This window comes from Podarcis melisellensis (assembly GCF_964234715.1).
Source record: "Podarcis melisellensis genome assembly, chromosome: 6".
Taxonomy (NCBI): Eukaryota; Metazoa; Chordata; class Lepidosauria; order Squamata; family Lacertidae; genus Podarcis; species Podarcis melisellensis.
In genome coordinates, this window is record NC_138538.1 from 15196738 (window position 1) to 15211466 (window position 14729).

At 43.4% G+C, this 14729-nt stretch overlaps 1 protein-coding gene across 1 annotated transcript in view; it reads right to left on the bottom strand.

The window, feature by feature from the left end:
• Positions 1–408: 408 nt before the first annotated feature.
• Positions 409–14729, bottom strand: part of RTF2 (replication termination factor 2) — a 55776-nt gene continuing 41455 nt past the window's right edge. Inside the window, exons 6-9 of the mRNA XM_081917226.1 lie at positions 7168–7281; positions 4464–4518; positions 2950–3042; positions 409–1404 (exon numbers count right to left, since the gene is read on the bottom strand). Of these exons, the coding sequence (XP_081773352.1) occupies positions 1214–1404; positions 2950–3042; positions 4464–4518; positions 7168–7281 (453 nt within the window). The 3' untranslated portion in view covers positions 409–1213. The remainder of the gene's footprint in view (positions 1405–2949; positions 3043–4463; positions 4519–7167; positions 7282–14729) is intronic.

Sequence of the window (14729 nt, forward strand, 5' to 3'; positions counted from 1 at the left end):
ATTGAGAGCCAGTGTGGTGTAGTGGTTAAGAGCGGTAGTCACGTAATCTGGGGAACCGGGTTCGCGTCTTCGCTCCTCCACATGCAGCTGCTGGGTGACCTTGGGCCAGTCACACTTCTCTGAGGTCTCTCAGCCCCACTCACCTCACAGAGTGTTTGTTGTGGGGGAGGAAGGGAAAGGAGAATGTTAGCCGCTTTGAGACTCCTGAAGGGGAGTGAAAGGCGTGATATCAAATCCAAACTCCTCTTCTTCTTCTCTGATGAACCGTAGTCTCTTACACGTCTCAGAAGAGTACTAACGCATTTTCTCCTTCCATTCACATTTCTTCTAATGCAAGATCTCCAAAACCTTTTAGTATGAAAGTGGGATGGGCTGGACAGCTTTCAACCATGCAATCGAGGGACAATATTAGAACACTGTGCTTTTATTTGTAAGTACAAGGTGTGCAAGAAAAGTCACAAAGGGCTCTGCTTTATTTCTCTGACAAGTGACAGGAATGGAAACCAAAATCAAACATTCAACAATATCACTTCTATAAAGCTGGCAAGAGCTACACAGGTAAAGATGGACACTCTGGGCTGGGGGCCCCCAAAAAATTTGTTTTCTGTGGCTCATAACTCCACAGCCCTCTTGAACATAGGATGCTGGCTTCTGCTGTAGCCTCCTCACACTTGGGAAAGATGATGTGGAACACCTTCCATTTGCTGAAGCCTGACCCACTTAGACAAAGCTTTAGCAAACCAAGGAGAAGAACAGGACAGGAAGTGGTCATGCTAGTCTCCTATCTAATTACTCTAGCCCCACAATCTACATTTCCATGCAAAAGGTCTGAAAGTCAGGATGCCTGAAAGACAGCAGACGGTACCCATGCAAGGTAGATGCTGTGGGCAGGTCACCTGTTTCTGTTCTACATGCATCCAAATTATTCAAAGCGACCAGGACCTGTGGGGGGCGGGATGGAAGGTGGAATCAAGAGCACATCATTTGTGATCCTAACAATTAGTACTTGTTCAAATCATACACCCCTTTAAAAAACACAACTGATTTCTGCTAACTGCTTTTATATTCTACTTTACATAGTTATATATGGATGGTCCTTCTAAATCGACAGCAAATTGCACTCGGTGCCAAATAACTAAGTCCTCCCTTGTAAGAGGAACTGCAGCAGGGTGGGAAAGGGCAGAGCCTGCTACAAACTGGAAACTTTTCTGTTTTAGAAATAGTATGCTGTATGCGTGATCCAATTGGAAGACTCTTCCTTGGAGCGTTTGGCAGAGCTGTGTGATGTAAAAATAGACTTGTATGCTTCCGACTTCTCTCCTCTGCTTGCGAAGGATCGCTTGGGGCCCTCGGATGAACTTTTGCTGCTTTTTCCAGATGAAGACGATGGACTTTCGCTGACTGCTACAGAATGAAGCAAACAGAACACGCGTCAACTTCACCCACAAAACTTGCATGTAGACACACACAAACACCACACTAAAGAAACCTTTGCCAACCTTGTGCCCTTCAATTGTTTGAGATTGCAACTCCCATAAGCCCCAGTGCACACAGCCAATGGTCAGGGATGATCAGCGCCCATATTTCTTTTTAAGGCTTGTTCAAGCTAAAGTCAAGATTAAGTTGCTTAAACTTCTATTTTACACAACTGGCACTTGGCACCCTTTGGATCCTAGCGCTTCAGCAGGTCCACTGCCAATATCTACGCTGGTTCTCCAATTTCAAATCAGCACCTGGTGGCTAGGTCTGGAAGCTACCAATTTTCTTCTCAAAAGAGTCCAGGGTGATGCTGCACTGTAGGAAATGACAGTAATAGTTCTCAAACCCAGTTGCCTGTTGCAGATCAGAGTCCTGCTGCTCCTGCCACCAAATAAGCTTACCAAGGCCCACCAACACAGGAGGGCCAAACAAGAGGGCACTTTGTTTAGGGTCCCCACCCCTCAACCTGGAGCCAACCTTGTTGAAATCATGCAACAACTGGAACAGTTGGTTTTGTTAGAAACATGGACACCAAAGGACGGCTCACAAACAGTTGGAAGTCCTGGAATTGGGAGGGGGGTGTTGTTTTTTTAAGTAGTCAGCACAACTAGACAGGACATGGCTCATGGAAGCTCTTAGGCCTTGCAAATAAGAGAGCTATGTTGCACCCACAGCTAGTCCACAAAGACAAAGCTCAGGCAAGCACCTCAAGCCAGCTCACCAATTTAGTGGGGTAGGAGAGCTGGGGGGGGGTCACATCTGGCAACCAATGCACCCCTTTGGTTTCAGGACAGTTCACGAGTAGATGAGTCTAAAAAGCCTGGAACACAAATTTTCACAGCCCTCTAGTGGCTATGGTGGCTCATTTACCAGAAGTAACGTATTTAGCATTAGTTTATACTTGATTCTGACTAAACTAAGCCTCCTAGAACAAAAGATGTGAACTGTATTGGCATTATTTTCAGCTCCCTTCCCCCGCTAATTTCAACAACTAAGCTCAGTGGTTGAGCATCGTGCTTTGCATGCAAAAGGTCCCAGATTTAAGACTCTGTATCTCCAGGAAGGATTGAGACGAGACCCCCGTGTGGAACCCTGGAGAGCCACTGACAGCCAGCGTGGACAATACTGAGCTGAATGCACCAACAGGCTGACTCAGTACAAGGCAGAGTCTAATGTTCCTAGTGTTAACATTGGTTATGGCTGGCATAAAAACAATTGACCATGGTTAAAGGCAGCAGTGGAAGTGCAAGGAAGGGGTGAATTCATTCAACAGGCAAATGACGGAGAGCCTGCCATTCTGCGGCTCCTACGCAGCCCTCATCTTTCCACGAACAGATGGTCCCAGTTACAGCTGCACCAGCTCAGAGTAGAGTTCTAGGTGAACATCTGGCTGAAAATGGCTAATAAAGGATTATCCACAATATTACTGAATGCAATGTCATGAAACTGCATGGAAAATTTTATACTAACCTGTACTCTTGCAGAAGGCAATGCTTCTATTTTCTCCAGATTTCATGTTTGCTGTATCCTTTTCAGTATTTACTTGAGATGATGTAGGCAAATCTTAAAAAGACCAAAATAATAATAATAAAAAACCCACATAAACAGGAAGAGAGAGAAAGAAATTAAAAAGAAAAGAGGTGGAATCTGCATCCTGTTAAAATCAGTAGCAAAAGATTTGTTCAGCAAGAGAGCACTGCAACCAAAAGTAATTAAACAATAAAACTTCGCTCAAGAGTTGGACCAATTAATGATCAACACAGAGAGAGTTGCCACTGAAAAGGACAGTTGTGTATTTAGTTCCCTTCAGTCCCTTTCTGCATTGCCTTATATGTGTTGTAACACCATGATATCCAATGTTCTCCACCATAAGCCAAGGACATGGAGTAGAACCATAACGATATCAAGGCATAAATTATACTAAATGTTACACAGATGGGGAAGAGCGTAAAATAAATGGCTCACTGCATCAGCACCTGTGTACTTAATTAACGGCCAGGTTAGCAGAAGCTTTGTGGCATGCAAACTCTGCCTAGCAGCTTAACAAGCTTGTTTACTGCCAAGAGATGACGCTTTGAAGGCATGGGTTGTCGTTGGCTCATGAACCCTAGTTTGTTTTAACTATGACTTGGCGATACATGTGAACTCAGCACACTTCCTTAACCATGGTTAGGCCTGGACTCTGTAACTCAGGCATTTCACAAATTCCAAAGGCATGAGGCAACAGAAGCTGGAAAACAAATCAAACGTTGGAGAAACAAGCCACTGTTTGTCTGATCCTTTGTGGGACAACGTGGTTAACTCATGATTTGTTTCAAAAAACAAAATTGCCCAAACAAACCATGGCTTCATGTTGTGTGTGAATCTGGCCAATATCTTCTAAGCACAAGGTCCTGTGAAGTCCATATTTGCCCCTTCGTGTGATCTACCTACAGGCTCCTTGTTTTATTTTTTGTCCCTTTAAAAATGGGGGGTGGGGGCAGAGGGAGAGAATCCGTTAAGTGAGAAAAGCATTACTGCAGGTTAGTTATGTTTATCACTTTTGTTTTTCCTTAAGGGGATATTTAGTTCATAATGTGCACCCAACTTTCTATTTACTGTTACTCTTTTTTTATAGTTTCTAACCTATTTATGTCAAAACAACATGCAAAATGGCCTTTTAAAAGAACACAGTGGCATAGGGATAGGGAAAGGTCATCCATCACTGGAACTAGCCAATAGGGGCGTATCATATTTGCATGGCTACTGCAGATTTCATGAATCAAGACAGAGGTGCTAGCGGCAAGGGTGGGGTGATCCTAGCAACATAATACTGTTGTCTGTGTGCTGGGAAAAGTTGGTTTCTCTGCAAAAGCAGTGCTACCTTGAAGGAAAATGTGTGGGTTCTGGCCAACAAAGGTAATAGCTGCACAAGTTACTGCACTGAAAAGAATAGTAATCTGAAATAGCACTTTGTTGCATCAGTACATGGTTGTGTACCTTACCTTCAGCAGCTTCGGGTTTCACAGTGGTCTCTGCTGCCTTAGATTTCTTGGATTTCTGGAAGCAATGGAGACAAACATGAGTGACAACAGCCCACACTGTGTTTGGTAACAAATCCACCAGTTCCATCGGCACAACTTTGCCATAAGGTTACTCAGTGCTTTTTTCATATTACATCGCTACACAATCCAATCCACTCACACAATTCAGTGCCCACTTTGTGCTCCCTTAAAAGTGGGCATATAAGGCTTGTAACGTGCAAAGGGAGCAAACTGTATGAGAGACAGAATAATCCCTGAAGAGAAAGGCCAGGCTTATCTGCCTGCAGGATCAAGATGTTTTGAAAAATAGCCTGACTCTGATCCTTGAAACTAACTCTAATCATCCTTGAGAGACACAGAGATATGTTCTTTCTTCCATTATCCACACAATTAAAATTAACCCAACACTAGGAGCACGGCTTTCTCCATAGGGGCTGCCTGTCTCCTTTGGAAATCTCAGCTGGCTAGCTGTTTGAAGTCCCTTTTTAATATTGTTTAAAATAATCTTATTTGAGATCCAGTTAATATTCTGGGAGCATCTGAGGCTGCAGCATTGCCAAAGCTAAGCAGGTATGGACCTAAGCAGCCCCTTGAATGGGAAAAGCACAGCGAGTCCTACATAAGAACATGAGAGAGAGAGAGAGAGAGAGAGAGAGAGAGAGAGAGAGAGAGAGAGAGAGAGAGAGAGAGAGAGACATTACACCCACCATTAATTATGGTTAGACAATGAGCCCTTTCACCTGATGAATTGGGTTGTTGACAATAAAAAAAATTGCCACAATAAAAATTATCGCTGGATGGCCCAGCAATATTACAGTGGATTGAAGTGAAGACACCCCAAACAATGTTAGAATGCATCAGGCCTGCTCAATTTTAGACTTGCCAAGCTGGATGCAGACCACAAGACATGCTGTGTGGCTTAGGAGGTGGCAGATAACTGCCTTCTTTGAGCAGCCTGAGGCAGACAGAAAAAGCAGGACACTATGAAGCACTTAGTTGGTTCCATATGCAGCTGATGGTCACCAATTTGCACAGATCTGCTGCATACATTACAGTGGTGCCCCGCAAGACAAACGCCTCGCAAGACGGAAAACCCGCTAGACGAAAGGGTTTTCCGTTTTGGAGGCGCTTCGCAAAACGAATTTCCCTATGGGGTTGCTTCGCAAGACAAAAAAATCTTGCGAGTTCCTGCACGTTTTTTCCGCTCCCCCCCTTTTCCTAAGCCGCTAAGCCGCTTAACAGCTGATCGCTAGAAGCCGCTAGACCGCTGTAGCACTAATCCGCTAAGCTGTCAATGGGCTTGCTTCGCAAGACGAAAAAACCGCTAGACGAAGAGAATCACGGAACGGATTCTTTTCGTCTTACGAGGCACCACTGTATTAGCTGCAAGAAAGGCACTGATTCCACTGAGCTATTCCCTTTTCTGCAGATTACCCATGTCTTCCTGGAGGTGGCAGCAATGCATCAGACCTTCCTGTGCAGCAGTTTTAGAGGCAACTAAAGTCTTGCAACTAAAATACATGTGGTAGGAAGATGCAACTAGGGAATGAGACCGATATATTTTCAAAGAATTTTTATCCTCAAAGGTGGCTCACAAGTACCTTTAAGATTGCTGCAAGTCCCTGCCAAATGTTGCTGGTCTCTCAGCTGTACCTATAAAGGTGCCCTGCTTTGCTTTGCTTCTCTTTCCTAATCCCAACACAGATATGCCTAGCAGTGTTATATGCTTATTTGGCATCAAGCCTTCAGCATGAAAAAAAGCTCTGCCCTAATTTTAGTCTGAAACACGAACGCTGCTTGCAGAATGCCACGTTTGATTTACTATCATGTCAAATAGGAAGCCAGAGTCAAAACGGAAAGGAGGCCCCTGCAAGAGGAAGTTCTCGTTGCAAGCTATTTTAGCACACCAGCAACACCCTCAGAAGTTAAAGATAGAACTGTGGTTCTTATATTGTTGAGTACAATGAGGGTCATTAAGGCCACGAGGGGAGGGATCTAAGTAAATGAAGGGATACTCTGTACATTGCAGAATGTGTGTACGTACTGGCGCGTCTACACGCTTGTGAAGTTTAGAATTACGGGGTAAAATGAACTGAACCCCGGATCAATGGATGCGGTGCAAATGTGTGAGTAGTTATCATGTAGCTTGGACCATATTGATTTGTTTTACACTTTCCTATCCCTAACAGTGAGAAGTGGATGGGGTAAAATGTAAAACATAAACTACGTCAAGGAAGAGTGACAGTTCTGCTTAAGAGCAGCTGGATAATGGAACAACTGGGTACTGATTTGAAAAGGAAAACCAATGGGTTTATTTATTTTGATGACGGCATTTGTGGAAGGAAGGAATAACTATTTCCATTTGAAAGAGGAGCTGGATTAAATTAGTGGCAAGGCCAAAGAAATTACTTATCTCTGATCTAATTAAAAATTACTAACGAGGGCTGAAATTGAAAAACAACGAGCTGTACTTGATAAAAATATTTGCTGGGATTCAATGAGCTGCACCTACAGTTTTATGCCACTTGAACAGGAGACCGGCCCAAGGCCACCATGGAGATGATTTTGAAAATGCTGTTTGTAATAAACTCTGTAATATACTCTGTTCCTGAAGTATTCCATAAATGCACGTGCAAATACATCAGAAAATGCACAAAGCTCTTACCTTCCCCAATTTACTCTTAAGCCTTCTCTCCTCCATTCTTTTCTTCAGCACTTCTACATCCTCTTTTGTACCGTTAAGTACAATCACGTCATCGTCTTGAAAAGAGGCCCCACACTTTCATGAGGAAAGGGGAAAAAAGGTTAACACTGACCACATACGGGCAATGTAATGTGTTGAATGTACATAAAAAAGGGAGGGCGCAAGCTACATCACCCACATTAGGAGTGTTTTGCTTCGCTACGAAATTAAATTACAATTCAAACATGCATATTCTGCTTCCTTCCCCCTAGTCAGATTTTTATCCTCTCTGCCATTTTTGCAATAAGCCTGTGTCTTGACTGAGAGGTTTGCTTAATTCTTTATTTCATAGAATCATAGAATTGAGGTGTTTGAGGGTACCCCGTGGGCCATCTAGTCCAACCCCCTGAAATGCAGGAATCTCAACTAAAGCATCCATGACAGACGGCCATCCCATCTCTATTTAAAAACCTCCAATGAAGGAGAGCCCATCACCTCCTGAGGGAGTCCATTCCACTGTCTAAGTCAGTGTTTCCCAACCTTGGAGCTTCAGCTGTTTTTGGACTACAACTCCCATCATCCCTAGCTAGCAAGACCGGTGGTCAGGGATGCTGGGGATTGTAGTCTGAAAAACATCTGGAGACCCAGGGTTGGGAAACACTGGTCTAAGTGATCAGTTTGTAAGCAATCAAGGTACTTGCCAAAGTACATATAGGATTGGATCCAGACAGGATTAACCACATTCTGGGCCACAACAAAATCAATCTGAAAAATTAGTCACAATAAACTGAAGCACCATTGATTTCTAGGGCAACTAGCTTAATCTGGACTCAGTCCATAGGCCCCACTCCAAAAGCAAGTTAGTAGTTTAGCCAACTGCTGTCACTTTGAAATTAATGAGAAATAAGTAAGTTGCAACCAAATTGTGCTACTGATTGCAAAAGGATGCAAATGTGACTGATTTGCTCCCTCTGGATTGGGGCTGTGCGTTCCATTAACTCAGCATGGATTTTATCCTCCCCCCCCCCCTGTGATTTTATATGGCATAAAGCAGGGTGGGCAAACCTCCTGCTCGGGGGCCTGATCTGATCCACTGAGCAATTTTTCTGAGCTCCCAAATCACAGCACGTTGATGGCAGTAGCAAAAAGGAAATAGAGGAGACATGGGCTAGGGTGGAAAGAGGCTTATATCCCCTCCATTCAGCTGAGGGTGGTGATGCCTATGTGTCTGTGAGATAATGCATGGTGACCACACTCCCTGCTGGCATGCAGCCCCTGGAAGGTTGGGCTAAGGGCGATTGTTGCCCTTGGGCAAAAAAGATTAGCTACTCTTGGCTCAAAACTATTTAGTTCATTACATTCTGTCCTACCCTTCCTTCACTGAATTCAGAGTAGTCAAAAGAGGACACCACGTTCTATCCTGAGAAAACATGACTGGGGAGGTGAGGAAATAGCCATTTTTACTGGTGTATTTAATGATGTCATTATATTTTTTATATCTCTTTATCTTTACTAGAACCTTAAGAAAAGAAAACATGATTTGGCTGAGACCATCTAGGTGGCCAACGTAGTATTTGAACCCAGGTCTTCCCAGGCCTGATTCTGTCCATGATGCGGCACAGCTTCTCAACTGGAATTCTACACCGTAAGGTCTAGTAATTTTTACAAGGTGAATATTTAAAAGCGGAAAATGGTACTTAATTTAATAATTTAATAGTTCACCTTTCTCCGTAAATTCAGAGCAAAGAAAGAGAAGTATCTAGGTGTAGCGACATTGAGCCTCAAAGGTGGGGGGAATGTCAGAATTTTATTGCTTGCATTTTGTTCTAAACATCTATGATGAAAAAATGTGTAATTAATATATTTCTAAGGGGGAAACTCCCCAACAGTCTTGCCTTGTCAGAATCAGAATAAAATCTGTCCAGCCATGAGACATACAAATTTGCATACAATAACTATGCGTATCTAAAAAGAACCAATAAAACAACATACAAGTCAACGGACTGTTATGCTAGTGAAATTGGAATAAAATTGCAGAGAAGCCAGGTGTCCATCCCATAATTAACAGCATCCTCACCCATGAATTTTTCATGGCATTTCATAGCTGCCAGAGCTTAAGGAGCCACAATACCGGATAGCATTATTGTTTGCCAACAGCTAATCTGACATGTCTGGCAGCTATTTATAGCAAAGTCTACAAGATTACAGACATATACCAATATATTTTGATCTTGTACACAATTCCCCGAGCAGCAGGGAAAGAAAGTAGAGTCTTACTTACAGCAGCAGCAGCATTAAAAAAGGAAAAGCCTTAGCCCTATGAAAAATTGCCCCAAACAGCACTGACTCAGGGCTTTAAACCAAGGAGACATACACTGCTAATAAACAGATATGCACAGGAACCACATCCTGCCCCCCTCTGACCAAAGATGCATTTAGCTCAGCCTTCATCACTCTGGTACTCTTCAGGTGTCTTGAATTACAAGACCAGTAATTCCTGACCAACAGCCATTCTGCCTGGGGCTGAGAGGCTGAAGGCAGCTGGAACACAACAATAACTTCAAGGTACCAAGTAGGGGAAGGCTGATGTTGCTTTGTGTTATAATAATGCATATTAATTTGAAACATACTAGGTAGTTATACAGAATCGACACATTGCAGGCAGCTCAGGTTTTCAATCTTTTCTAATCATTATGGCTCCAAAATTGAACTGAGAGTCTCCAAGCAATAATGCCTTGAAAAAATCTCAGAAGCTGGGGATGTGGAGCCACTTCCTAGGACTGCTGGTGACTCGAGGATAAGGCTTCAGTAAAGCTACTTTGAATCCTGAAAAAAAAAAAAGTAGCTTGAATTTTGCAGATTCGCAAAAAAGGGGTTGGGATTTTTTTTTGCAGAATCTATCTTTTGTTATTACATAATTTAAATATTTGGAGGGTGGGAATGGGTGGAGGTAAAGGCTCAAGCCTCCTAGGTTTCAAGCTTCATGGGGAAAAGGCGCAGGAACAATGGAAACTGCCTTATTGTCATCCAAACAATTATGACCAGCTTTAGCCAGTGCTGCCCTATTGGCTGGAAGTGGTTCTACAAAGTCTCTGGCAGAGGTCTTGCCCAGTACCCGGTACTTGATCCTTTCCCCTTTACTTTTCTTCTTTCTTAAAAACTGGAGGTGCCAGGGATCAAACCTGGGATTTCCTGCATGCAAGCAGAAGGTCATCTGAGACAAGCACAGGTGCGCGATTCATCAGGATGAACTGAGAGTTACAAATGATGGCAACATATTCAATGAACTGAGATGTAAATTAACAGCACACTCTTATGCATATTACCTGAGAAGAAAGTGCAACTGAGTTCAATGGGGGGGGTTCCCCCCTCCTGAAGGTTGCAACTTAAATCACTACTAATTGAAGCTTTTGCATACTCCTGTGTCCCAGCAGTAAGGGAAGAGTTACATTTCCAAAACACATGCATCCAGAGCTCTTTTTCCTCCGACTGCCAGTTCTGCTGAATCATTAATAGGATCTCAATTTGTTGTAGCCTTTAGCTCTCCGTTTTGTTGCCCTTTCTCAGTTTCACTAACCTTGGAATACAATTAGTAAGGCAAAACCACACGAATACTGGTCCATACACTACAAACTGGGACAGAGGATTTTGTTGTTGTTGTTAAGCATAAAACATACACAATATGGGACAACTGTTGACAGGCGGAATTGGAAAAATGTTCCAGGCACAAAAACCAGTAGGGAGAAAGCATGGAAGAGACTGTGGCAAGAGTGGAGAACTGGGTGGATAGGAGATGCACAACTGGTGATGCCATTGAGAGGTGAAAGCAGACCACCTGAAGTCTGGATTTGGATTATATTATAAAATAAAATAACAAAACTCTGGGCTTTCCCTCCAGGGAAGGGAATTTCAAAAGTTGCTGACCTTCTCAGAACTGAAAGGGGATCAACAGCACAGGTTTGCTGCTGGCTTCTTTGCTATTTGCACCTGTCTCTTGCTATCTACTATCTCATTTAGACACAAAATCCTGATAGCATCTGCAAGCATACCCACAAAGAACAGCAATGCTTTTCTCATAATGACAGGAAGCCAGCACACATCCGTGGATGGGTGATGCCAACGGATGAAAAAATGAGAGAGGGAGAGAGAGGGAGATCAAGTATCTTTTAATGGTGGGTGCATTCAGCTTTATAGTTTGGTTTTCCAGTTGTTGTTTTCTAGCTTTCCTAGCAATTACGAAACAGGAAGCCATTGAAATACAGTCCTGAAGCTCGAAGGCACTGAAAGCACATTTAAGTCATTTGCATGTTTCCAGAGAGGCAGCAGTTTCAAAGTTAGATTTTAAGTGAGAAGGTCTTAGTGTGGTTGCAGAACAAGCCTGTCTCTGTGCTTTCACTCTACATTTTGCGGGTAAGTGTACTTGCTTTACTTGATCGGCTGTTACTCTGCTGTCATAATGCATTTTCTGACCCTTCGGAGGTGATGTTCAATGTACAGGGCAGTTACAGGGTCTTCAGATAAATCCTGTGTTACTTGCTTAGAGCGAATAGAGCCCAGGGACACGATGAGCATGAGATTGTATCTCTTTCAGTAGTCTGGGTGTATACTGCACCACAATAAATCCACACTCCGCTGTCAGAACAATGTGTTCCAATTTGGTACACTTGTGTATGTATTTTCTTTGTGCTCTTTGTTCTGCAAATGTTATAAGTGCACAGGTCAAGAAGGGAAATGTGACGGAGGGGAAAAGGGCAAGGAGACTGGGCACACACTGGCAGCAGAGGCGTGGGACACAGAATCATTGTTGGGAACTGGGGAGGGTCCCCAAGTCTCATGGTCACTGGAAGTTGAGACCAACAGCCACACTTACGCTACGAGCCTTCATCAGAGAGTGCTTTGGTCATGATTTCCTTTAATATTTCCTTTTAAAAAATTGAGAGCCAAGATGGTTGAAATTCTATGCTTGTGTTGTAAACTCTGTTAACAGTCACAGAGATCCTATCATACATTTAATTATCTGGAGCAATTTTGTAGCCGCTGCTAAACTTCGGCAATATCACTCACCCAGGACCAATGGCTAATAATATGATTTATACAGCACCTTGCACAGACACATCGGCAAAAATAGCTAGGTCCCTGCACCTGTCCAATGCATGAGTTTGCTATGTAAAAGAAATATAACAACTAGAGCTGTTAAAAAGTGTGATGTAATTGGACTCTGGACAGAGTGTTCTAGAGTGCCATAATGTCTACTTTTCTATCGCTTACTATCAAAAGTATGATCTGTGACTGAACACAGATGAAGTCTTGTCTTTGAGAATGCTCCCAGAACTGCAGAACACCATAAAGGTAAAATGAGCAAGATACTCATGGCACCAATGCCAGAAATAATAGTAATAATAGCAGTAGTAGTAGCAGCAGTAGTAGTGATGGTGGTGGTGGTGATGAAGATGATGATGTTGTATTGTATTCAATGTAGCACTAAGGCTTACGTTCCATTACCACATGGGTCTCTCCTTGTGGAACAGGACTTCTCTGTGCTTCTCCCTGCTTGCAACCCTCCTAAAACTATTCTGAGACTTCCTCTGGAACAGATCTGAGGTGATTATGGGGATGCATGGGGGAAGGAGAGTGAGGAAGACTAATTGTGTGCCAGTACAGTGGTACCTCGGGTTAAGTACTTAATTTGTTCCAGAGGTCTGTTCTTAACCTGAAACTGTTCTTAACCTGAAGCACCACTTTAGCTAATGGGGCCTCCTGCTGCTGTGCCGCCGGAGCACGATTTCTGTTCTCATCCTGAAGCAAAGTTCTTAACCCAAGGTACTATTTCTGGGTGAGTGGAGTCTGTAACCTGAAGCGTATGTAAGCCGAGGTACCACTGTAACTATTTCACTGAATACCACCCAATGATGCCATGCTTAAAAAGACCCCAAAGGCAGGGGTACCCATGTGCTTCCAGATGTTGTTGGGCTCCACTGCAACAATGCTCTCATCCATCACGGTCAACAGTCAAAGGATGACAGAATCTTGAGGGTGCCTCCTTAGGGACCTATACACCTCAGGATCTTGTATGTAATGCAGGAATATACAGATATGTATGGCTATTAATATACAACAGTGCATCACAGAATGAAACCTGCAATGTGTAAGATTCTGATTTGCTTCTAAGATACGCTTCTAGGACAACTGGCAACAGGAAATGCAATCTGAAAGCACATGGGCAATTTCAAGAAAAGGCTAGATCGTTGGGCGGGAATTTCCCACACCATTTCCCCAACTCTGCCCCACTGCCCCAATCTATGAGTTTTAGTTCCTGAATTTCAGCCTCTCCCCCAGATTAAGTTAAGAGCTTTGAAACTTTTACTGATTACCATATTTTCATCCTCGTTTCCAAGCAGTTCTCATCTCAAAATTCACCACACATAAATTAAAAAATGAAAAGATATAAGGCACTGTCACTAAGCTTACAAATACAAACAAGGGAAGGGAAGTGGAGAGGAAAGCTGGAGGAGAAAAATCAGTTATTTAAGTCTAGGGCAGTGGTTCCCAATTAGCTAATTACTGAGGATCCCCTATTTTTCAAAATCTAAGCCATGGAACCCCTACTTTTTGAAAATTTTGTTTACTCTATGGTAGTTACGTCAAAATTGTTATCACTGTGTGATTTCAAAACCAATTTTGGCCAATATATTGAAAAACCACACAGCGCTAAAACAGACCATAAAATTTGTGGTATTACCATGCAAAAATGACAAAAAATTGGGGGGGGGGGAGCAAGGAATGGGGCCGCAGACCTCCTGAGTGTTTTGAGGACCCCCAGGGGTCCCCAGACCCCTAACTGGGAACCACTGCTCTAGGGGAAGAGCTATAAGATAAGTGGGAACTGAAATCCAGTTGGCCCCAAGATGGATCTTCCCTTGCTAATGTTCTTTTTTTCTGAATAGTAGCTGCGGACACCTGTTCCCTTGGCTGATGGATGGGACTAGAGGGTCCTTCCCCTTGCTTCTTCAGCCTCACAGCAACAGGTTGTTAGATCGGAGCATTCTTTCAGACTGAAAGTGGGGAAGTGAGCCCCCTGCTGTGGCTCCTATTCTAGGTGATAGACAAGCCCAGGTTGGACTCCTCTTGCCTTGATGCTGTTATTCCTAGGAGACACCTCCCAGGTGCCCTGGTCCCTTGGCCACTGAAAGGGACTCCTGCAGTTCTTAGGATTTTCTGGCTACTGTTTTTGGCATTCTACCCTATGCAGAAACAGGACCCACTTATAGGTAGTGTCAGGAGTTTTCTGAGTCTGGCGCTAACTAAACTGCAGAGTGCCGCAGGAGAAAGGCAATAAAAGCGCTCCAAGGCTGCTGCACTATACATTGCAGCAGGTTTTAAGTCACTTTCAGGGCTGACTCACACATCTGCTTATTCCATGATTTCTCAACAGACAACTGTTTCCACTGAAAGAGGTAGTTTGAGGTCACATGTTAACTCCTTTGACGTTTTACACATACAAGAATGCCGTTAATGTTGCAGTCGTCAAGTCAAATTGCACGTGT